This window comes from Argentina silus (assembly GCF_951799395.1).
Source record: "Argentina silus genome assembly, contig: scaffold_184, whole genome shotgun sequence".
NCBI lineage: Eukaryota > Metazoa > Chordata > Actinopteri > Argentiniformes > Argentinidae > Argentina > Argentina silus.
This window is the reverse complement of record NW_028152907.1, coordinates 47,501-72,981: the sequence shown is the minus strand read 5'-3', so window position 1 is coordinate 72,981 and position 25,481 is coordinate 47,501. Positions and strand designations below refer to the sequence as shown.

General features: G+C 47.3%; 2 protein-coding genes across 5 annotated transcripts; both read left to right on the top strand.

The window, feature by feature from the left end:
* Positions 1-217: 217 nt before the first annotated feature.
* On the top strand, positions 218-8,779 carry LOC310824546 (E3 ubiquitin-protein ligase TRIM58-like). 4 transcript variants are annotated; one of them, XM_083697807.1, is made up of 7 exons: positions 218-272; positions 2,484-3,088; positions 3,177-3,266; positions 3,494-3,724; positions 4,019-4,151; positions 4,373-4,399; positions 7,940-8,779. In XM_083697807.1, the coding sequence occupies exons 2-7, from the start codon at positions 2,486-2,488 to the stop codon at positions 8,515-8,517; spliced, it is 1,662 nt and encodes a 553-aa protein (XP_083553933.1). In that variant the 5' UTR covers positions 218-272; positions 2,484-2,485; the 3' UTR covers positions 8,518-8,779. The 4 variants fall into 4 exon arrangements, with proteins under 4 accessions (XP_083553933.1, XP_083553932.1, XP_083553931.1 ...); XM_083697806.1 differs by lacking the exon at positions 218-272 and adding an exon at positions 1,123-1,602; XM_083697805.1 differs by lacking the exon at positions 218-272 and adding an exon at positions 2,245-2,362 and having other exon boundaries at positions 2,484-3,076.
* An 11,039-nt stretch (positions 8,780-19,818) lies between these two features.
* Positions 19,819-21,781, top strand: LOC310824543 (zinc-binding protein A33-like; the record flags this gene model as incomplete). Its single annotated transcript, XM_083697802.1, has 4 exons — positions 19,819-19,849; positions 20,110-20,115; positions 20,257-20,346; positions 20,954-21,781. 4 exons carry the CDS (start codon positions 19,819-19,821, stop codon positions 21,493-21,495), a joined length of 669 nt encoding a protein of 222 aa, XP_083553928.1. The 3' UTR covers positions 21,496-21,781.
* Positions 21,782-25,481: the final 3,700 nt, after the last annotated feature.

Genomic DNA, 25,481 nt, shown 5'->3' with positions numbered 1-25,481 from the left:
TTTGCCTTATAAGCGCCGTCTATGACTGACTAAATAAAAAGGTCGGTGATATTAAAGAAAAACATCGAGGCTACTCCTGTCCTGAACCGCTGGTAAAACCCACCTACCCGCTGGAGAGTTGAAGTGAGGTGCCTCCCAGCGGTGACTTACGGTAACACAATAGACACAACACTCATTGAGCGTTGGTGGTGATGGGTCAAGTTCGACGGGGCAAACGCGGTCAGTGGAAGAGCAGCATTTTTGTAGCCTGTCGGGGTGAGATCGATGTGAAGGTAAATGAAAGGAAAAATGAACCTATATTGTTCAGTTATTATTTGAGGTTAAATACCTTCATGTTGACCTTTTTGTTAAGGTGCTTCATCATGCTCAATGCCGCTTCTCCGGTGGTCTTTAGCTCAAACACCTGAGTTGGTTTCTAGCGTTTAAATCTTATAATGAATGTTTCAATAGTCTAATGAAGTCCATAAGAACATGTAAGCCGACTGCAGAAAGTAACGGAACAGAGTAAGTTGCCTATAACTGTGATGTTTGAGCATGTATTGTCCATGTATGTGTCTCTGCTGTACAGGCGGTCTGTTTCAGTGCCTGGGTACTTCAGTTACAGGTGCAGGTCTTAATCAAAATGGAATATGCTACCCAAGAATTAGAGAGAGAGAGAGAGAGAGAGATGCCATTTAGCTGACGCTTTTATCCAAAGCGATATTGCAGTGAGGGCAAACATTTTTCAGCATATATGGTCCCAAGAAGGAGGGACATCTTCGTCTGATTTATTTGGAGGCCAGATTTTGCGAAGAACGTTTGTTCCACTGATGTTACACGACCTACGCCACACTTTCAAAAGAAAAGATTATATTATAAACATATAAATTGCAGCATTTTCTTCAGTAACATGACACTCATTGAAACGTTGCTAATCACCTCACACCGAATAGAATGTAGCCTACAAAATAATCAGATATGATACATTTGATAGATTACAAAGGTCATATTTGTTTATTGGAATGTTAGTCTTCCTGTGTAAAGGTTGTCTGTGTTTTGGCCATTGGGCGAATAAAGAGTTCACTAATCAGTGGCATTACTTCTCCTTTAAAACCATTCAACGTCACTTTGCTGAAATGAAAGTAAAGTGAATTTGCCGATAGACGCGCAGTTTTCTTCAGAAAGTCGCTCAACACTGCTCAACGGAGTATATTGTCCTGTCCTGTCTCCTGCGAAATCAATCGAAAGAGTAAACTACAGTCGTTTGTGTTCCTCCCTGCGCGTTAATGAGCGGAGCGACGGAAAACCAAACTGCGTTGCGTCTTGAGTAATAAGAGACAGCACGACACTTTATGTCGGCGTTCCCGAAGAACAGACGCGACTCAAAACGCAACCTGCTTACCTATTGGAGCATTTAAAACATTTGTTTCTAAGCGAACAATTTGAAGCACTGAACAATTCAGTGAGTCAAAGATGCAGGTCATTGAGATGAACAGAACTTAATGATTCAGTTCAGTTCGGAGATTCGTGATGCTCATGAATAGTGCTGTACTGCTAGTGGTTGTTTAGGGCTGTTGTTTGCGTTGTGAGCTGTCGGGATCACACGGGCTCGTCCAAGTAAAGGTAGGCCTACCATCTTTCAGAATAAAAGCAGAGCTAATGACCTTTCTTGCTTTTTAGTTTTTTTTATTAAAGAACACGATTTACAAATCAGGCTATATTACAAGACAGTAACCACCATATCCAAAAATAAAATTAACAAAAGCAAAGATGTGACCGATTTTAAGTATCTCATAAAAATAATTCACAGTACACACTTTTTTTGTTGCTATGCAGTTTGAGTGAGTCCAACAGAGATACCAATTCCTAAGTGAAGGCTTTAAATCTGTGGATCTGCATCCCAAACTTACATTTCTGTATGTAAAATGTACCCATGAAATCGTAATATTTACATGAATTCCAGTTTCCTGGAATGTCTTTTATATCCAAGGTAAAGTTACATTCAGAGTTCTCAGAGAAATGTACAGCAAGGTCGTCCCAGATGTTAGAAATGGAATTACATTCATAAACACACTAAGTGACTCAAAGTGGCTCAATATTGCCAAAAATATTGCAATTCTTGTCAACATCAGCAATCTTAACATTCGTAAGATGCATGTTGTGCAAAACTTTCAAACTGACCACTCTTGCTTTGTTTAGTACACAAAACCAATATGTCCTCTATCAATGAATTCCAGTAAATGTTCCTTTTACAAAGAAACACTGGTTCTTCAATGGTCCTCTGTGGCTCAGTTGGTAGAGCATGGAGCTAACAAAGCTTAGATTGTGGGTTTGATTCCCACTGGGACCATATATACTGGAAAATGCATGCTCTCACTGCAGTGTAAGTCGCTTTCGATAAAATTGTGGAGTATATAACACCTCTCTTATCTGTTTGTTACCACACTATGGGTCGTTTATATCCTTGGATGTTGTAAACAGATCAGTTGTGTCCTGCTTCCTAGATATGTCTGCCCCCAGCAGTCTCCAGTCTGAAGAGCTGTTCCAGTGCTCCATCTGTCTGGACGTGTTCACTGACCCGGTCTCCATCCCATGTGGACACAACTTCTGCATGGCCTGCATCAACACACACTGGGATAAAGGAGACCTGTGCCAGTGTCCACTCTGTCAGGAGAAATATCCTACAAGACCTAAGCTCTGTGTAAACACGGTATTCAGAGAGGCTGTTGATAACTTTCGAGCAAGAGGCACAGCCTTTGCCCCAGACCCAGCTCCAGACCCAGAACAAGACCCAGCTCCAGCCCCTGCCTCAGCTTCAGCCCCTGCTCCTGCCTCTGCTTCAGCTCCAACTCCAGACCCTGCTCCAGCCCCAGCCCCTTCCCCAGTCCCTTCCCCAGCCCCAGCCTCAGCTAGGCCTGGTAGCATTTGTTCAGGGAGGAGGTTGGTGTACCTTGGGTTCTGTCTGGCTGGTCTGGTGTTCTTCGTGTACCGACAGACCCACCTGGAGCCTGACCAGAGTGGCACATGCTCACTGACACACCCAGAGGCAGCATGTAGAAGACAGGACAAACTGCTGGGGGGGTGGGGAGAGAAGATGGTGGGTATGGTGGTGTGTATGAGAGAGAGAGAGAGAATGGGGAGAGAAGATGGTGGGTATGGGGTTGTTATTGTCTTGTTTATTCGTTTTTCTGTCTCAGCTTCGGAAGATGAAGGTTGAGATGCAGCAGGTGATCCAGGACCGTCTGGAGAAGGTGAAGGAGGTCAAACACACAGCAGAGCTCAGCAAGGTGAGTCCTCCTGACCCCTCACCTATGACCTATTCTAATCTAGACGTTGCTCCACCTAACAGTACTACTGCTGCTAAGAGGTCTACATGTGTTAATGGAGGGAGTCAGAGAGGTCTTGATTACTGGAAGCTGTGGTTCTCATGGTTTATACAAATGTGTCTATTCAATTTCAATAAACATTGTTGTATGATGTGGTCATGTTGATTTGCACATTCATTTTTCCTCAGAGAGAATCAGACAGAGAGAAAGAGGTCAGTTTGCAGTTCATCCGTGATCTGAAGCTCTTGATTGAGAGAAGCCAGGCTGAGCTCATTGAGATTGAGGAGCAGCAGAAAGCCGCAGAGAGGCGGGCCGAGGGGCTCATTAAAGAGCTGGAGGAGGAAGTCACTGAGCTACAGAGGAGAAGCACTGAGCTGGAGCAGCTCTCACACACCGAGGACCACCTCCACCTCCTCCAGGTCAGTGTCCCAATCTCTGGTCGCTACATGAGGAGTGCTGCTCTTTTATTAGAATCCTTTGTTTTTATTTATTAGTCCTGTAAAGCACATAGCATTGTAATTGTGTATGACATTTACTGTACACTATACAGTATGTATCGATTTATTTTATTTATTTATTGACTGATAGATCATATTTAAAATGTAATTTGAACATCACTCTCAATGCCAAATGTCTCTTCTCTCCAGCTGTCTCCCAAGAACTGGTCTGAGATCAGAGTTCACATTGATCCTCTCTCTTCCCTCCTGTTGCAGAGTGAGAGTCTCCCATCCAAGGACTGGTCTGAGATCAGCGTTCACGGTGATCTCTCTCTAAGGACCGTGAGAGTGTTCCTGTCTCAGCTGGTGGAGAAACTTCAGAGTGAAACCAAGAGGATGTCTGACGTAGGTAAGGACTGATAAGGACAGACCTTCTTACATCAATGTGGACAGTACCTTATATCTGATATTCATTTGTTTGCCCAAGAAAGAACCAAAGCTTTTCAAGAAAGAACACGGTATGAACTACATACTGTAAATACCTAGTTTGGAAAAAGATACCTACTTTTAAAAAGATACGTGTCCATAGATGTGGTGACCTGACGACAATGGTCTCTTCTGTGTCCACAGAGCTGAGGACGTTGCAGCAGTATGCAGGTATGTGCTGTTTAAACATGTTCATCATTATACTCTGCTGTATATACTGTGCCCAGCGTAAGTAATAGGACAGTGACAAATTTGTTCTTCTTTTTGCTCTACACTCCAAAAGTTTGGATTTTAAATCAAACAATTACAATGAAAAGTTAGGGTTTTATTTGATGGTATAGAAGAAGAAGATGATTATTTGGCCAATCAATTCTCATTCTCTCAACACACGTGCACACCCAATGGAGAACAGAGCTCTGGGCACAGGGTCAGCCATATTCAGCACCCCTGAAGCAGTTAGTGCCTTGCTCAAGGGCACAGTGGTAGGCACCTTAGATATGATGCCAGTAACCTTCTAGTTACCAGCTCACATCCAGCTCCCTCCTGGAGGGGGGATCGAACCAGCGACCTGCCAATTGCTGGCCGGCCTCTCTAACCTCTCGGCTACCTACCTACCTATTTGTGTACATACAGTTGGCAGGGGTTTAATCCCTGCACACCGCTGCTGCACGCCACTGCACTTCAAAGCCACCGCCATACCGTACACGCGCGGTAAAGTGCTGCCGAAAGCCACCACAAGGTGGTGAGAAGAGCTGTGAAGGATGTTTGAAAAGAGAGTGGTTTGCCTTATCAGATACATGATGATTGGCAAAATCAAGTTTATTATAGCATCCCATGAATTGCAGATCACGCATTCTCTCACAGCGCAGAGAAACAGTAATAATGATTCATTTATTTTGTATATCGCTTTTTTAAGGAATCGTTTGAAGGGGGAGAGTGTGTTGGATAAATTGTCATGCCTTTGTTTGTTAATCGGACACGATCAAGAAAAAGATTCCCCTCCCTGGCTGGCTCGGAAACTTGTAGTTTCACCATTAAACAATTACAAAAACACGTCTCGCTCCAGTCACACAGGACTGTAGGTGGCTCTAACCATCCTCCATGCACTCTCTCCATCCTCTCTGGTGACAGAGTCGGATATATTTGGTGATGATTAGGACAGTATTGAGAGGCAACGTGTTGGTAAAAATGACACCCATTACTAACTAATTTGGCCATGTCTCTCTACAATGTCTTCCACAGCAGAGGCGTGTCTTTTTTTCCATATAGCCGTCTGGAATGGACATTTTACGACAGCGGACATGTATTCCCCTTGGTTTTGCTAATTCCATAATGCTGCAAATACAAACAGCCTATGATAGCCAATGACTACTGAGGCTCTCAAAACGCATATTAATGGGACTTACACAAATCATCAATATAGGCTACAGGGTCCATCCAACTGCAGCCATGTATTTTCTCCAAAATATGTAGAGTGGAAAGGAGGTGTGCAGGCAACGAGCATGGTGTTGTTTCTTACAGCATATTGGATGACTGTCATTCATAATCCATTAACAAGCTCAATGTAACTTCAATAGGTTTAGGCTATTTACATACCCACGCTGGGCATGATACTCGAATGTACCCATCCTATACCCACCCTATACCCATCCTATACGCACCCTATACCCATCCTATACCCACCCTATACCCACCATATACCCACCCTATACCCATCCTATACCCACCCTATACCCACCCTATACCCACCCTATACCCACCATATACCAACCCTATACCCACCATATACCCACCCTATACCCATCCTATACCCACCCTATACCCACCATATACCCACCCTATACCCATCCTATACCCACCCTATACCCATCCTATACCCACCCTATACCCATCCTATACCCACCCTATACCCACCCTATACCCACCCTATACCCATCCTATACCCACCCTATACCCATCTTATACCCACCCTATACCCACCCTATACCCATCCTATACCCACCATATACCCACCATATACCCACCATATACCCATCCTATACCCATCCTATACCCACCCTATACCCACCCTATACCCATTCTATACCCACCCTATACCCATCCTATACCCATCCTATACCCACCCTATACCCATCCTATACCCACCCTATACCCATCCTATACCCACCCTATACCCACCCTATACCCATCCTATACCCATCCTATACCCATCCTATACCCACCATATACCCATCCTATACCCACCATATACCCACCCTATACCCATCCTATACCCATCATGAGGTTGCTACAACCTAGCCAACAAATGAAAGTTTATAACACAAATGCACAGGAGGAGAGTAACATTAATGTAATCAAGGTGACAGTGACACATTCAGTAATATCCTGCACACTCTTGCATCCCCCTCCGGTTCCCTCACACGCTTTGTAATGGAAAACATTGTCATTCTGTCATTCATATTCCATTCACCCAGTTAGTGCTGGATGTCAATCTTCTATGAACTAACATAATTCGTTAAAATGAAGAACTGTACTGTTCTAGGGGAGGAGTACCCAGAGAAAATGTTGCATATCACCTGTTAAACAAGCAATTCTTGACATTAATTATTTACAAAAATAAATAAATAGAAAACACACCCGCTGTGTAGCCACTGTGGGAATGTGAGGTGTTCAAATAAGTAGTTTGGTTTATTCTCGTCAATGCACTATTATTTCACTATGAGTTAATACTCTGCAAATAACTCATCTCGACAGTCCTCGTCCAAATGTGAGGTGTTCGATGCCTCCTGGTGGTTGTTTTGTTGAGGTGAATGACCTTCTCACCCGCAAACCGTTGTGACATCCCCGTATTTTCTCGTCAAAGCATTTGTGCTTGACAGGTGTTTCTGGTAAGTCAGGTCTGTTCTGTCACATCATTTGTGCAGGCATAAGAGAGCTGTCAATGTCTAATATTGATTCTAGGCTTTGGATTTGCCTTTGGAGTTTGCTATTGTTGTCTGTCAACAAAAGACCAAAGAGGTGTCAATGAAAGTCAAGGAAGCCATTATTAGGAGTTTGGACAATCATTAAAAAGAAAAAGACTGGCTGAGGAAGACCTCTGCAGTGGATGGCCTAAGAATGCTCATCATCATTAAGAAAACCCCCAAAACAATTGTTCCCCAGATCAGGAATACTCTCCAGGAGGCGTGAATCTGTCAGAGACTACTATCCTCAGAATACGTCAACAGCCAAACTACAGGATCTTCCCAAGATTTACAGCATACCACCTCATCTGTGAAACATGGTGCAGGGGGTGTTAGGTTTGGGCATGTATAGCTGCCACAAGAATTTGTCTTAATTGATGATTGTAGCGGCTGACGGCAGCAGCAGAATGTATTCTAAACTGTACAGAAACATCTGGTCTGCTCGAGTGCAAGCAAATTCATTGGATGGTGCTACATCATACAGTGAAACAGTGACCTAAAACATATTGCCATGTTTTTCAGGGCCAAAAAGTGGAAAGGTCTTGACTGGCCAAGTCAATCTGCACTATAAATGTTCACATCTCTACATTATACAACCACACACTGAATACACCCCTGTGTTTCTCTCTTTCTCTCTCTCTCTCTCTCTCTCTCTCTCTTCAACAACAGTCCAGATTGAGTGCTAATTGACACATCAGGATTGTAATAACCCAGTATAAACATATGTTTGTGTATATTTCCTCCACAGTGGATGTGGCTCTGGACCCTGATACAGCACATCACTATATCATCCTGTCTAAAGGTTGGAAACAAATGAGAGAAGCAGATTCGTGGCAGACTCGTGGCCATGACAACCCAGAGAGGTTTGACACTAACCACTGTGTCCTGGGGCAGGAGGGCTTCTCCTCAGGGAGATTCTACTATGAGGTGCAGGTGAAGGACAAGACTGAGTGGTCAATAGGAGTGGCTAGAGAGTCCATCAACAGGAAGGGGGATATTGAACTTAGCCCTGACAATGGATACTGGACTGTGTGGCTGAGGGATGGGAAGTACAAGGCTCTAGCTGGCCCTCCTGTCCTCCTCTCTCTGAGTCAGAAGCCCCAGAAGGTGGGGGTGTTTGTAGATTATGAGGGGGGTCAGGTCTCCTTTTATGATGTGGACAACAGGTCTCATATCTACTCCTTTACTGGAATCACCTTCACTGAGAAACTCTATCCATTCTTCAGCCTCTACCCTGATGAGGACAGTGAGATCTCGGCCCAACTGGTCATCACCCCTGTCAATCAAAAGAAGAGTTTTCACCTTAATGATTTGGAAGATTTGTAGTTTCCTATTTCTTATTTTCTACAAATCTGCAGGATAAAAACTGTTTTGGTTCCAGATAAAGATGTTGATGTTTGATGCTGTATAGCCCAGGTTTTGATGATGCAGAAACCCTCTTGAAAATCCCCTCGTTTCATATAAAATAATACAAAATAATGTTGATGGTTATTCTAATATCCGTCGTTGGACTAATGAGCCACATTTTGATGTACTGTAAGAACTTTTGAGATCCCACGATTAAATTAAATCAGTTTTATTATTTGGACTCTGCCTCATCCCTGTCTGCCTCGTCCCTGTCTGCCTCGTCCCTGTCTGCCTCGTCCCCGTCTGCCTCGTCCCCGTCTGCCTCGTCCCTGTCTGCCTCGTCCCTGCCTCGTCCCTGTCTGCCTCGTCCCTGTCTGCCTCGTCCCTGTCTGCCTCGTCCCTGTCTGCCTCGTCCCTGTCTGTTTGGAGTGTTTGCCTGCCTACTGTTTGTCCTTTAATCGACCCACACACCTCACCCACCCCTGGTGATGTTACAACACACACACACACACACACACACACACACACACCTCACCCACCCCTGGTGATGTTACAACACACACACACACACACACACACACACACCTCACCCACCCCTGGTGATGTTACAACATACACACACACACACACACACCTCACCCACCCCTGGTGATGTTACAACATACACACACACACACACACACCTCACCCACCCCTGGTGATGTTACAACACACACACACACACACACACACCTCACCCACCCCTGGTGATGTTACAACATACACACACACACACATACACACACACACACCTCACCCACCCCTGGTGATGTTACAACATACACACACACACACCTCACCCACCCCTGGTGATGTTACAACATACACACACACACACACACACCTCACCCACCCCTGGTGATGTTACAACATACACACACACACCCACACACCTCACCCACCCCTGGTGATGTTACAACATCTGAGTATGTATGCATGTATGTTCATGTATGTTCATGTATGTTCTCATCCAATAGATCATGGGGTGAGGTTAGATGGCTGTCATGAAAAAAAAGCCACTTGAAGTGTCAGTCTCCCACCACCATGAAGTAGAAGGTTTATGAAACATTTGTCCAGCAGGTGGCAGCATAGTAGTACACTTTACAACACACACACACACACACACACACACACCACATGCATGATGATTATGCTCCTCACATATCTGAATCTAGCTTAGTGTGCAAATTCACAATGGTCACAAGGAATTGAGTTAATCGGGACCACCATACCCTGCCTCAGGGGACTTGACAGCACCACAGAACTGGAGTGAAAGTAAAGTAGATGGAAGTATGGCTGCGACCAGGCTGAATATAGAGACACACCAGGGGGACGTTTGACCTGTTCTGTCTCCTTCCACAGCTCCACTGTCTCCTGTCCCTGTGGATATCACAGCTTCAACACACTCAGGTGATGGTTCTGAGCTCTCTATGAAAATGAAAGTTTGATGACAGTTATGGTGGCCATAAATAACTGTTATTGCCCACTGTCAGCTAATATATTATATTAGCTGACATTATGCATATATTATATTACTATTATTATTATTATTATTATTATTATTATTATTATTATTACTATTATTATTATTATTATTATTACTATTATTATCATTATTATTATTACTATTATTATATTATAATTCTATGATATTATTATTATATTATATTATTACTGTGATAACTGCTCTTGCTTTTATCCTGTGTGGTAACAACATCTGTTATTATGATTATCTGCTTCATAGAAGTGATGTCAGAAAATAAGGCAGTTTTGTTTCCATCCTGCAGTTTGTGACGTAAAGACTTTCATAGCATAATACATTTATGATACGCGTCTGTACTCCCGACCTGCAAGATTCAAGATTCAAGATTCTTTGCAGAATGCCTTCATTCATCCTTATGTATCTCAGCTCTTCTAAAAAAAAAAAAAAAAAAATAAATACTTTAAAAAAAATAAAATAATAATAATATTATGGTTTATGTTTTGGATTCTAAATTCATTTCTTTGAATACAAAAGTCTCACAGCTGCAGAATTTCGGTGAATAATTTTCAATAAAATCTGACACACACACACACCTTCCCCTAGACCAGGCCAGAGAGAAGTTGACTGTGGTTTGACAAACAGTTGTGTGAAGACAGGTTGTGGACAAAGAAACAACGCAATATCCTTGTTTTACAATAACCTGTCCATATTTCTTCAACAGCTCATTATGCTGCATGTATGATATATATCTGGTGCACATGCACACATGCACACACATAGTGAAACCATCATGCTTCCTATTTTCCAAAGACGTAGTATCAGTACAGTTTTTTTTTTTAATAGCAAAACAATTGTATGACCTGTATGCTGTACTACTAATCAATCTTGTGTGGTTTGACCTGTGTGCTAATAACCAGTCTGTGTCATTAACCACCACCACCAGGAAGCTGGCAGACTGTGGGACATCCATTTTTTTAAACTTTTAAATTAATGATATATAGCCATTGATACTTGAAAAATATAACGTGATTGTAGCAATGTCCGTTGTACACAGAGGCAGACGCAGCGTTTGGGGTAAGGGAACAACTTTCCCGTTTATTCATCAAAGTTCTCACAAATGTCTCTGGCTTTTCAGCCCTCCCAAACACTCGGCAACTTTCCAGTTGCCGTTTCTTTCCACTCCGCTCTCAGCTCTCCTCGCCTGTCTCGCCGTTTCCAGCTTAGCTACTGAAATGGCAGAAGCACACACATCTTAAACAATCGCCGACGAGACTTCATTTGCAGCAGGTGTGCAACAAAGTCTCGCCGACACAACCCCCTCTACAGGCCGAACGCTGCATGTCCCCCCACATACCCCCACCGCCCGACACAGGCCGGGGACCCGACGGCCGACGACCTACTCCCCCCCCCCTGCACGGGAGAGGAAGTCTGCCACGACCATCTGCGCCCCCGGTCTGTGCACGACGGAAAAGTTGAAGGGCTGCAACGCGAGGTACCACCGGGTGATCCTCGCGTTTACATCCTTCATGCGGTGGAGCCACTGGAGGGGGGCATGGTCGGAATAGAGGGTGGAGGCGCGACCCAGCAGGTAGTAGCGGAGGGTGCCGACCGCCCACTTGATGGCCAGGCACTCCTTCTCCACGGTGCTGTACCGGCCCTCCCTCTCCGACAGCTTGCGGCTCAGGTACAGCACCGGTCGGTCGGCCCCCTCCACGCGCTGGGTCAGCACTGCTCCCAGCCCTCTATCCGACGCGTCCGTCTGTAGGGAGAAAGGGAGGTTAAAATCAGGCGCATACAGGACCGTTTCTCCACAAAGAGCCCCCTTAAGGGCCTCGAACGACCCCTGGCACTGGCCCGACCATTGGACCGGATCCGGGGCACCCTTCCGGGTGAGGTCCGTCAAGGGACTGGCCAGCTCTGAAAACCCTGGTACGAACTCCCGGTAATATCCAGCCAGCCCCAGGAAGGCCCTCACCTCCTTCTTTGTCTTGGGCCGGGGAGAGGCGGCGATGGCCGCAGTCTTTTCAATCTGCGGTCGCACCTCCCCCCGTCCCAAGCGGTACCCCAGATACCGGATCTCCCTCCGCCCGATCACGCACTTTTTCGGGTTGGCCGTCAGCCCCGCCTGCCTCAGGGACCGCAGAACAGCAGCCCCACTCCGCACATGCTGCGGCCAGGTGTCACTGTGAATGACAATGTCATCCAGGTAGGCCGCAGCATAGGCGGCGTGCGGCCGCAGAATACGGTCCATGAGGCGCTGAAAAGTGGCTGGGGCTCCGAACAACCCGAAAGGGAGCACGGTGAACTGGAATAACCCGAGCGGAGTGGAGAATGCCGTTTTCTCCCGGGACACCGGCGAGAGTGGAATCTGCCAGTATCCCTTCGTGCAATCCAATGTCGTGAAGTACCTGGCCGTACCAAGCCGGTCCAAGAGCTCGTCGACCCGGGGCATCGGATATGCATCGAACTTGGAGACCGCATTAACCCGTCTATAATCCACACAGAACCGTATAGCCCCATCTGGCTTGTTGACAAGCACGATGGGGCTACACCAATCACTGCGGGACTCCTCGACCACACCCAGCTCCAGCATGGCTTCCAACTCCCTGCACACAACGTCTCGTTTGTGCACCGGCAACCTATAGGGACGCGTGCGCACCGTTAAACCCGGCTGCGTTTCTATATGGTGGTCGATGAGCGTAGTCCGACCGGGCAGGGGAGAGAACACGTCGGCGAACTTAAGCTGCAAATCTGCAACGTCCGCGGCCTGGCTAGCAGAGAGATGGTTATCAATATCGACCGGAGTGCTAACTTTCGATTTTGGGACTTCCGGACCGAACTCCTCTCTCTCCGGAATTACCGTAGCCAGAGCAACAGCGTATAACCTCATAATCCACGTCCCCCATGCGACGTGTGACCACAAACGGCCCTTGCCACTTCGCGAGTAATTTCGTGCTGGAGGTGGGTAACAGTACGAGCACCTTGTCTCCCGGTGTAAACTCTCGTAGGGTAGTCCCCCTGTCATACAGGCGTTTCTGACGCTCCTGGGCTTGCAGCAAATGCTCACGTGAGATAGCCCCTAGGGCGTGGAGCTTTGTGCGCAAGTCGAGGACGTACTGGATCTCACTCTTACTGTCGCTAGACCCTTCCTCCCAATTCTCTTTAAGCAGGTCTAGGACACCCCGGGGCTTACGCCCGTAGAGTAATTCAAACGGGGAAAACCCGGTGGAAGCTTGGGGAACTTCCCGCACCGCAAACAGGGGATCTAGCCATTTATGCCAATTCCGACTATCCTCGTGGACAAACTTCCGGATCATTGACTTCAAGGTCCGATTGAACCGCTCACAAAGGCCATCAGTGGCCGGGTGGTAAACACTGGTTCGAATCGCCTTGATGTTCAACAAGCCATACAGTTCCTTGAGGGTGCGTGACATAAAATTAGTGCCCTGATCGGTGAGAATCTCTTTCGGGATTCCCACGCGGGAGATGACTTGAAACAATGCTTGCGCTACACTCCTGGCAGAGATATTGCGCAGTGGTATTGCCTCGGGGTATCGGGTGGCATAATCTATCAAGACCAACACAAATCGATAACCCTGTGTACTCCGGTCAAATGGCCCGATAATATCCATCGCAATGCGGTCGAACGGGTTCTCGACCAATGGTAAGGGCCGCAAGGCATGCCCGTGGAATGGCCGGGGAATTTACCAACTGACATTCCCGACAGGAAGCGCACCACCTACGCACCTCTGCCCGAATCCCCGGCCAATAAAATCGAGCCATTATACGGTTCAGTGTTTTGTCATACCCTAAATGGCCCGCCATGGGGTTGAAATGAGCCGCCTGGAAGACCATTTCGCGGCGGCTGCGGGGAACCAACAACTGGGTTACTTCCTCCTGACTATGTGAGTCACGACTTACTCTATATAACCTGTCGCTGATAATCGCGAAATAGGGGTGGGCGCGCACTGTGTCTGGCCGTATCAAAGTACCATCAATTGCTATCACTTGGTCAAAGGCTGATCTTAGGGTCTCGTCACGAGACTGCTCGAGGGGGAAGTCGCCTAGCAGCGGATAGTTCGGCGGGGAAGTCTCGGGGTGAGGCGCCCCCGCCGGCTCCGGCTCCCCGGCAGTGCCGCGAGGCGCCGCCTCGGCACAGAGCACATTACACGCCTCACACCTCCCTAGCTGTCGTGCACGCATCCCGGTAGCCCTCTTTACCGCTTGAGGAAACCCCTCCCAATCCACACCTAGAATCAGGGGATGCGTGAGGCGTGGGCTAACCGCCGCCTGTACACTATGTTTTTTTCCCTCAAAATGAATTTCGATAGCGACCACCGGATATTCGTGAATGGGAGGGCCCGGTATGTCGCCGATGCGGACGACCTGTCCCACGTCCATCGCCTGACACTCAGCCTGCCCGTGGCCCGGCCGTCCGCACCGCCAACACCCCCCCCCTGTCGCTCGAGGTGCTACCTGTGGGGCCGGGGTCGGCTCTGGATGGGTGCGCCCCTGCCATCTTGGCCTTGGGGCGGGCGCCAGCCTCTCTCCTTCTGCTCCCTCGGCTCCTCCTGGGCGTCGGCCCCCCCCCCCTTGCCGCGGGGCCGGGGTTGGTCGTTGTGGCCCCCGCGGTGGGAGGGAGAGATGGTCCTCCGCCAGCCCCACGGCGGTCTTGAGGTCCTGGGGGCGGTGGTACTGGACCCAGGCGGCGGTACGGGCCGGGAGCCCCGCGAGGAACTGCTCCATCACTACCCGGTACCCGACCTCCACCGCCGAGTTGTTCTCGGGGTCCAGCCACCGCCATGCGCTGTCCTGCAGCCGCTGGGCGTAGGCGAAGGGCCGGCACCCCTCCTCCATTGCCAGGGCCCGAAACCGGCGCCGGTGTTCCTCCGGTGTAAGGCCCAGGCGGTTCCGAATCGCCCGGGCCAGGGACGTGTAATCCTGTTGGGCGGCCGCTGGCAAACTGTGGGCCGCGAGCTGCGCCTCCCCTGACAGGAGGGGCAGTAGATGGTAGGCCCACTCTCGGTCCGGCCACCCCGAGATCCTTGCCGTCCCCTCGAACACCGCGAGGAACGCCTCTGGGTCGTCCAGGTCCCCCATCTTCTGTAGCTGGACCTTGGGGGGACCTGGTGCCGCTCCGGTCCCCGGCGCCGGCCCGCCGACCCTGGTGAGGTCCTGGAGGAGGGCCCGGTCCGCCGTCGTCGCCGCCGTCAGCTCTTCCAGCGTCGCCTGCTGGGTCTGCTGCAGGGCCGTCTGTTGCTCGAGGACGAGCGCTATCCTCGATATCGCTGCTGCTAGCGTCTCCATCTTCCGCCTTCACTCTGTGTCCCAGGTTGGGCGCCAATGTAGCAATGTCCGTTGTACACAGAGGCAGACGCAGCGTTTGGGGTAAGGGAACAACTTTCCCGTTTATTCATCAAAGTTCTCACAAATGTCTCTGGCTTTTCAGCCCTCCCAAACGTTGCCGTTTCTTTCCTCTCAGCTCTCCTCGCCTGTCTCGCCGTTTCCAGCTTAGCTACTGAAATGGCAGAAGCACACACATCTTAAACATTCGCCGACGAGACTTCATTTGCAGCAGGTGTGCAACAAAGTCTCGCTGACACAACCCCGGCCACGGTCCTGTAGCTCCCTCTACAGGCCGAACGCTGCATGTCCCCCCACAGTGATTGATTGAAAACTTGATTTGTTTGTTGGTTGAATAGTGAACAAATAAAATAAGGTATGTTTTAAATCATCAACATTAGTGAACAAACTAAGATGGACACGTGCTGTTATCCCTTGATGGTTATGAGTGACAGATGAAATGTGCAGAAGGCTCCCAGCCAACACCCTGACTTAGTCCTTGCTAAGGTCATGGGGTCATGGAGGGCCGAGAACCAAGACTTCCAACCTGAACGTTGTGGGTTTGATTCGCCGTTGAGGCAATTTTGACTAAACTTGCTAATGCCTTCCACTGACTTCCCCTTACCTTAATCCAGACGAGCTTCACTTCATTTGTGTGTCTTGCTTAAGATGTAAAACTGGTTTACTACAACAATAACACACTTGAGAGTGGATATCAAAATAGCTTTGAGGGTCGACGCCAATTGGCTGCACACACACACACACACACACACACACACACACACACACACCCACACACACTCCTTCCCCTAGACCAGGCCAGAGAGAAGTTGACTGTGGTTTGACAAACAGTTGTGTGAAGGCAGGTTGTGGACAAAGAAACAACGCAATATCCTTGTTTTACAATAACCTGTCCATATTTCTTCAACAGCTCATTATGCTGCATGTATGATATATATATATATATATATATATATATATAAATATAAATATGAAATGTCTAATAATGTGGATACATCATGGAATCAAAAAATACACACATACTTAATTACATTAATTTGATACTCATTGATTACAAAACAGTTCCATATTAAAAGGCACAGCCTTCATGTGTCTTTCTGTTGTGAGGTTAGAGGATGTAATGTGATTTACAATAAATGCATCAATGTCAGTGGTCAGTATCTTACAGAAGTGTTGACCATATATTTCACAGTGTGTGTGTGTGTGTGTGTGTGTGTGTGTGTGTGTGTGTGTATGTTCGTCCTGTCACCCCAGTCCAGTCACATGATCATCACTGTGACAAAGCAGTATCTTACAGAAGTGTTGACCATATCAGGCGTGTTCTGCGTTGGTCTTTGGAGCGTTTCTCACATCTTCATGCCTACTCTGCATATGTGTGGTGAGCGTTGGTTAGCTAGGTCCCACTGTTGTCAACCCCTCGCCTCTCTCACCTCTGAGGACTCTGAGCAGTGAGGATGTCAAACGACACGGTCTACTACAATGTTGCAGGCAAACATAAACAGAAGATCAAATGGACCAGAGAGGACGGCCCCTCCACATGTGAGTGACTGGACCTTGTTACCTACTGGATAGAGGTTTATATTGTTGCATATTGTTCTTGTTAGGAGTAACCTCATAGTTACATAAAGCATTATTTCATTCATGTTACTGAAGTCTATTAGTTACTTTTGTTTTTAATGATAATGTGACAACAAGTAATAGTTGGTTTATAAGTGTTAAGTAATTGTAGCGGAGGTGGTTTGGAACCATGCTTGTTTGATGAGTAACCTTGCCTAGAGACTGGTAAGGCCAAGTGGCGCCCTGGGACTGGAAAGATGTCCTCATGGTCTTGTGGTAGACGCTTGGGTTTGGCGTGCAGAGCTCCTAATTCCATTCCCACCATGTGCGTGTAAAGGCATTACCAAATAATTGGTAATCTGGAAAAGGTCTAGATTTGTGGTTTTCTGTCACAGAGTCTGGCTACATTCAGGGCCGGCTAGAAGCATAAATGAAATAGATGATCCCCCCAAGGCCCTGCAACTTTCTAAGGGCCCCAAATGAAATAATCAATTTTGGATTATTTTCAAATTCATGATTCGGGACTCTTGATTCAGCCTGCGTGAGCCGGTGGCGCCAGCGGAGAGTGACAGCTGACTAGCAGATAGGGATGTACCCGAACTCGAATACGATATTAAGATGTGCACGAATATTGCGAGTTAAACAGTGCAGAATATCAACTTGTTTAAATTACCAATATCTGAGTTTTGGGAATTTCTGAGTTTTGTCTCGAGCAACAGATCGGATGGAAGCGAGAGAGGGAGAGAGCGATCTGCAGAGAGCAGAGGGGAGGGGCTGGTCCCCCTCACACACTCACAGCATCGGGAGAAGCGATCTGTTCCTTTCGGTCAAATCTCAAAATAGGACCAAGTATCGAAAACTAATAGAGTCTGTGTTGCTGTTTATTCATTCACTCTACATTATGGACAAGTTAATGAAGTTGCGTATTCGGATTTGCATGACAGATACAGATACTTGACGTCTCTTGGCTGAAGCGAGAGAGCGCAGTTTTTTCTCCCTCAGTTGTTGAGAGCAGAGGGGGAGGGGCTGGCCTCACACACACACACACACACACACACACACACACACACACACACACACACACACGAACACACACGCACAGATACAGTAGAGCGGGTGGAATGGATCTTTTGCCTGTTTATTCATTAACTTGATCTTATCGGTAATGAAGTTGGTAAAATTACTGAACAAATGGGTTTTTTAAAGTTGAAAATCGCCAGGTTCAGCAAACTTTGCCCTATGTGTTTTCTAGCGAAGATGATGGATTGATGGATTCTCAATAATTTGCTTGATTCTATCACTCGATCATTCTGTCTTAGTTTACAGTAAGCACTTATTTTAACCTTATAACAAGGATCGATTATTGTTCCGGTTCTTTTCACGAATATTTCAACAATATTGGATTTTCTGTAAATAATTGTAATCTGCATTTCAATGCCAATGACACTGTTTTATATGCAATTTTTGAAAAATGTGGTTGTTTTCCTGACAGTGTTTATAATATTTTGTATGATGTACGGTTGTAAATTGTGTCTATGCAGGGCTCCATTTCTAAAAGAGACCTTGTTCTCAATGGGACTCCCTGCCAAAGTAAAGGTTCAAGAAAAAGGTTAATCTAGACAAAATTAAAAAAAGAAAGAAAGAAATTAATGTACTGTAGACTATAATTATTACAATTACTGTGCTAGATGTATCAGAACTAAACCGTTTTCTGGCTTTATGGTATTAAGACAATTGATAAATGATGAGCAAATGATAAACAACACTTAACTGTAAAAATAATTCCGGTTGACGCCACGCTGAGGGTTGAACATTCCCAGATACAGGTAGTGACCTCTCGGTACACCCCTACTAGCAGCAAAGCAGTTGATCAAGCAGACAGAGAGACAATTCAAAGCTGTACATCTAACGTTCCCCTCTATGACTTAGTCTTGTATTCATGTCAAAAAGAGGAACAAAGAATCCAATACCAGAAACAGATTTCCATTGTATTATCGCAGGAAACTTTAGCTTGCTTTAGCTTTGTATACAAGGCAAGACATGCTATTAAAGTAAAATAATAAATAAATACTACATATTTTACAGCTCAACAAGCTTCCACATCAACCGTTAATGTCGTCGTCAACTTCAATGACTGACGCTGACTTGGTCTTAAAGTAGCAGTGACGTATTTTAGGAGACAGTTTTTTCATTAAGACTAGAATTGAATATGCTTTAGCAATCTGTTTAGGTAACACATGTTGGCAGATGTTTAGATCAGCATTTTTATTAAAGCCACAGTATGTAATTTCAAATACTGCATAGGCCTATCTCTTGAATTGGATGAATAGGCAATGAGTTATGAAGAGCATCGTGAGATAATTAGAACTTCTCACCTTTTCATGAGAAAAACACTTATGACTTCTTCCCCCTACATTTTGTTTTCATAAAATACTTTATATTTATACTTTACTGTATTTGATACAGTATCAATTAATTATGTCCCTGATAATGCAGTTATCCAGTCAACCCAGTCAACTGTCACCATTCATTCTGAATTTCCTCTCAGCTGGTGACCCAGACCCACCACCCTCATCTGACCCTGACCCTGATGACCCTGATGACCCTGATGACCCTGATGACCCCTCTCCTGTCGCAAGGTCAAAGATTGTGACCTCTAGAGGTGTATCACTGAAACTGCTGCTGGTTTTATTCTCTGTTGTCCTGATCGGAATGGCCGTCACATGTAGAGTTTGTAAGTACTGATGATGATGATGATGATGATGATGATGATGATGATGATGATACAATATTAAAATACTTATACTCTTCTCCCTTGATGACCAGATGTGATTAAGATGAAGGAGACCTTTGACATCATCCTGACAGGTGAGTTGAGAGTAGAGTATATTAGAGTAGAATAGAGTAGAGTAGAGTAGAGTGGAGTAGAGTAGGGTAGAGTAGAGTAGAGTAGAATAGAATACTTCCTGATGTTCATAATTGAAAATTATGATTGAACAATACGTATATGCAGCACTGTCATGATGAGGTAGCCCTGTCTGAGATGCTTTAACTTTGTTGCCTTTTTGACAACAAGAAAAACAAGTGTACTCAACCTAAGAATATATACATCTGTTTTCTGTTATCAGTTTCAGGTGAGATGTTTCCATAAGACAGAAACAGATACTGCTCAGTACTGCTAGGAATGACTGGTTGGAGTCCTACAAAATATCTCAGCCTATCATGACTAAGTGTACTCATCATAAGAAGCCCTATACCTCTGTTTTCTGTTACAGAGACAAAGAAAACACATGAAGAGCAGAAGAAGGAGCTGTGTGTACTTATGAAAGATAAGGCTGACCTCACATGTCATCAACTAGCATCAGGTGAGCCTTAATCTGTGATACCACCCTGCCCCCTACTGGGCATCAATGGGTAGTGACACGAGACAGGGCTCAGACCATTATGCCATTCAGTAAAAGTCTTATAATAATGATGTCAATAGATGGAGAATAGGCCAATTAGATCAATTAGATGTGGAACAGGGAAAGTGAATCAGACTTGTAGCGTTGGTCCTCCTCTGGTCAGCCAGTTCCAGTGTTCAGAGTTGATATACAATTAAAGGTGGTAAACTACATATATAAAACTATTGAGGGGACTTGTGTTGCACATTTCTAGTCCATCCATGTCCATGTTGCTCTCCTTGTTGGTCTCCAAGACAAATTAGAGAAACCATCAAAGAGAGCGTTGGACGAGCAATGGTAGAGAGAGAGCACGGGCCACGCCCCTCTCTTTTGTATCCTTCAGGCAGGAAGTCCACCTGACAGTATGTCTGAGCAACACTGCCCTCTGGGGCTATGGGGTGTGTAGTCAGTTATGTAGTGTCTAGTTAGTGCAATCAAATCTACCTAGACCTGGGGTCATCACACTACACATCATTGATACAACAGCATTGTAAAGTCCCAGTATAAACTATGTATATGTCCTCCACAGTGGACGTCACTCTGGACCCTGATACAGCACATCCTCGGCTCATCCTGTCTAAAGATGGGAAACAAGTGAGCCATGGAGACAAACCACAGAATCTCCCTGACAACCCAAAGAGGTTTAGTTGGTTTCTCAGTGTCTTGGGGAAGGAGGGCTTCTCCTCAGGGAGATTCTACTATGAGGTGCAGGTGAAGGACAAGACTAAGTGGGACCTAGGAGTGGCTAGAGAGTCCCTATACAGGAAGGGGGAGATTACACTTAGCCCTGAGGATGGGTATGGGTTCTGGATAGTGTGGCTGAGGGATGGGGAGTACAAGGCTATAGCTGGCCATCCTGTCCTCCTCTCTCTCAGTCAGAAGCCCCAGAAGGTGGGGGTGTTTGTAGATTATGAGGGGGGTCAGGTCTCCTTTTATGATGTGGACAACAGGTCTCATATCTACTCCTTTACTGGCATCACCTTCACTGAGAAACTCTATCCATACTTCAACCCTCAATTTAATGATGGTGGTAATAACTCAGCCCCACTGGTCATCACTCCTGTCAATTAAACAGACTGAGTTATAATCTTTGTAGGATTTCATGTTTTTCAGATTTTTATTTGTCATTATTTTGCTTTTTTACTTTTACTCATTTTTTCTTGATATGATGGAGAGAAACCCTGTTTAAGTGATTCACAGAAACAGTATAGAACATATTGTGATGGTCATGTATTTTCACACAAAACTAAAAAGATGAAATGAGATGAGATGAGATGCTTCAATGCAAATGTCTGATAGCTGATCCCCTCTCATTGAATGTAACGTACTTGATTGCTTATATGTTTATTATCATTGAATACAGGATAAGATTTTAATGTAAATTTGGTTGAATAAAGATGTTATTGCTAAAGTGGTTCGCTGAATCTCTTTGTTGACACACAGGAGATGATGCTCATAGAAAACAGATACTCATGTAATCACACTTGTAGATAAAACAGACACACACACACGACACTGTAGGAGGTAGGTAGCTTTATATGTACTCAAAGCATTACATTGCATGTGCGCGCGCGCACACACACACACACACACACACACACACACACACACACACACACACACACACACAGCAAAGTCATCTATAGTACATACATACAAGCTCCAGTACGTATTCAAAACACATTTTGTCATCATCATATATAAATTATGAAAATAAAACATTAGAATCCAACATATCTGAGCTGTAAACCATTTCCATATGTATTTAAAGTAGAAGACAAAGAGAGGATAACACTCTGGGGGAGAACTGTACTCTCCTGTACTCTCCTGTACTCTACTGTCCTCTCCTGTACTCTACTGTACTCTACTGTACTCTTCTGTACTCTACTGTCCTCTCCTGTACTCTCCTGTACTCTACTGTACTCTCCTGTACTCTCCTCTACTCTACTGTACTCTCCTGTACTCTCCTGATTCTACTGTACTCTCCTGATTCTACTGTACTCTCCTCTACTCTACTGTACTCTACTGTACTCTCCTCTACTCTACTGTACTCTACTGTACTCTCCTGTACTCTCCTCTACTCTCCTGTACTCTACTGTACTCTCCTGTACTCTACTGTACTCTACTGTCCTCTCCTGTACTCTCCTGTACTCTCCTCTACTCTCCTGTACTCTACTGTACTCTACTGTACTCTCCTGAATCTACTGTGTTTCACTATAGTTGGAATAGGTTGATACATCAGGTAGACTTGTTTTCACACAGCTGGTTGAGAAAACCATCTCTCTGCTAGCCAGGCCGCGGACGTTGCAGATTTGCAGCTTAAGTTCGCCGACGTGTTCTCTCCCCTGCCCGGTCGGACTACGCTCATCGACCACCATATAGAAACGCAGCCGGGTTTAACGGTGCGCACGCGTCCCTATAGGTTGCCGGTGCACAAACGAGACGTTGTGTGCAGGGAGTTGGAAGCCATGCTGGAGCTGGGTGTGGTCGAGGAGTCCCGCAGTGATTGGTGTAGCCCCATCGTGCTTGTCAACAAGCCAGATGGGGCTATACGGTTCTGTGTGGATTATAGACGGGTTAATGCGGTCTCCAAGTTCGATGCATATCCGATGCCCCGGGTCGACGAGCTCTTGGACCGGCTTGGTACGGCCAGGTACTTCACGACATTGGATTGCACGAAGGGATACTGGCAGATTCCACTCTCGCCGGTGTCCCGGGAGAAAACGGCATTCTCCACTCCGCTCGGGTTATTCCAGTTCACCGTGCTCCCTTTCGGGTTGTTCGGAGCCCCAGCCACTTTTCAGCGCCTCATGGACCGTATTCTGCGGCCGCACGCCGCCTATGCTGCGGCCTACCTGGATGACATTGTCATTCACAGTGACACCTGGCCGCAGCATGTGCGGAGTGGGGCTGCTGTTCTGCGGTCCCTGAGGCAGGCGGGGCTGACGGCCAACCCGAGAAATTGCGTGATCGGGCGGAGGGAGATCCGGTATCTGGGGTACCACTTGGGACGGGGGGAGGTGCGGCCAGATTGACGTGATACACCTGCAAGCTATCCCCCCGGTCCGAGCGTATAACCTCATAATCCACGTCCCCCATGCGACGTGTGACCACAAACGGCCCTTGCCACTTCGCGAGTAATTTCGTGCTGGAGGTGGGTAACAGTACGAGCACCTTGTCTCCCGGTGTAAACTCTCGTAGGGTAGTCCCCCTGTCATACAGGCGTTTCTGACGCTCCTGGGCTTGCAGCAAATGCTCACGTGAGATAGCCCCTAGGGCGTGGAGCTTTGTGCGCAAGTCGAGGACGTACTGGATCTCACTCTCACGCTAGACCCTTCCTCCCAATTTTCTTTAAGCAGGTCTAGGACACCCCGGGGCTTACGCCCGTAGAGTAATTCAAACGGGGAAAACCCGGTGGAAGCTTGGGGAACTTCCCGCACCGCAAACAGGGGATCTAGCCATTTATGCCAATTCCGACTATCCTCGTGGACAAACTTCCGGATCATTGACTTCAAGGTCCGATTGAACCGCTCACAAAGGCCGTCAGTGGCGGGTGGTAAACACTGGTTCGAATCGCCTTGATGTTCAACAAGCCATACAGTTCCTTGAGGGTGCGTGACATAAAATTAGTGCCCTGATCGGTGAGAATCTCTTTTGGGATTCCCACGCGGGAGATGACTTGAAACAATGCTTGCGCTACACTCCTGGCAGAGATATTGCGCAGTGGTATTGCCTCGGGGTATCGGGTGGCATAATCTATCAAGACAAACACAAATCGATAACCCTGTGTACTCCGGTCAAATGGCCCGATAATATCCATCGCAATGCGGTCGAACGGGTTCTCGACCAATGGTAAGGGCCGCAAGGCATGCCCGTGGAATGGCCGGGGAATTTACCAACTGACATTCCCGACAGGAAGCGCACCACCTACGCACCTCTGCCCGAATCCCCGGCCAATAAAATCGAGCCATTATACGGTTCAGTGTTTTGTCATACCCTAAATGGCCCGCCATGGGGTTGAAATGAGCCGCCTGGAAGACCATTTCGCGGCGGCTGCGGGGAACCAACAACTGGGTTACTTCCTCCTGACTATGTGAGTCACGACTTACTCTATATAACCTGTCGCTGATAATCGCGAAATAGGGGTGGGCGCGCACTGTGTCTGGCCGTATCAAAGTACCATCAATTGCTATCACTTGGTCAAAGGCTGATCTTAGGGTCTCGTCACGAGACTGCTCGAGGGGGAAGTCGCCTAGCAGCGGATAGTTTGGCGGGGAAGTCTCGGGGTGAGGCGCCCCCGCCGGCTCCGGCTCCCCGGCAGTGCCGCGAGGCGCCGCCTCGGCACAGAGCACATTACACGCCTCACACCTCCCTAGCTGTCGTGCACGCATCCCGGTAGCCCTCTTTACCGCTTGAGGAAACCCCTCCCAATCCACACCTAGAATCAGGGGATGCGTGAGGCGTGGGCTAACCGCCGCCTGTACACTATGTTTTTTTCCCTCAAAATGAATTTCGATAGCGACCACCGGATATTCGTGAATGGGAGGGCCCGGTATGTCGCCGATGCGGACGACCTGTCCCACGTCCATCGCCTGACACTCAGCCTGCCCGTGGCCCGGCCGTCCGCACCGCCAACACCCCCCCCCTGTCGCTCGAGGTGCTACCTGTGGGGCCGGGGTCGGCTCTGGATGGGTGCGCCCCTGCCATCTCGGCCTTGGGGCGGGCGCCAGCCTCTCTCCTTCTGCTCCCTCGGCTCCTCCTGGGCGTCGCCCCCCCCCCCCTTGCCGCGGGGCCGGGGTTGGTCGTTGTGGCCCCCGCGGTGGGAGGGAGAGATGGTCCTCCGCCAGCCCCACGGCGGTCTTGAGGTCCTGGGGGCGGTGGTACTGGACCCAGGCGGCGGTACGAGCCGGGAGCCCCGCGAGGAACTGCTCCATCACTACCCGTTACCCGACCTCCACCGCCGAGTTGTTCTCGGGGTCCAGCCACCGCCATGCGCTGTCCTGCAGCCGCTGGGCGTAGGCGAAGGGCCGGCACCCCTCCTCCATTGCCAGGGCCCG

Bases quoted from the DNA above. Each gene is read 5' to 3' on its own strand.
- LOC310824546 (XM_083697804.1), top strand. The intron at 3,725-4,018 runs GTCAGTGTCCCA...CTCCTGTTGCAG, and splicing joins ACCACCTCCACCTCCTCCAG to AGTGAGAGTCTCCCATCCAA. The intron at 4,152-4,372 runs GTAAGGACTGAT...CTGTGTCCACAG, and splicing joins CAAGAGGATGTCTGACGTAG to AGCTGAGGACGTTGCAGCAG.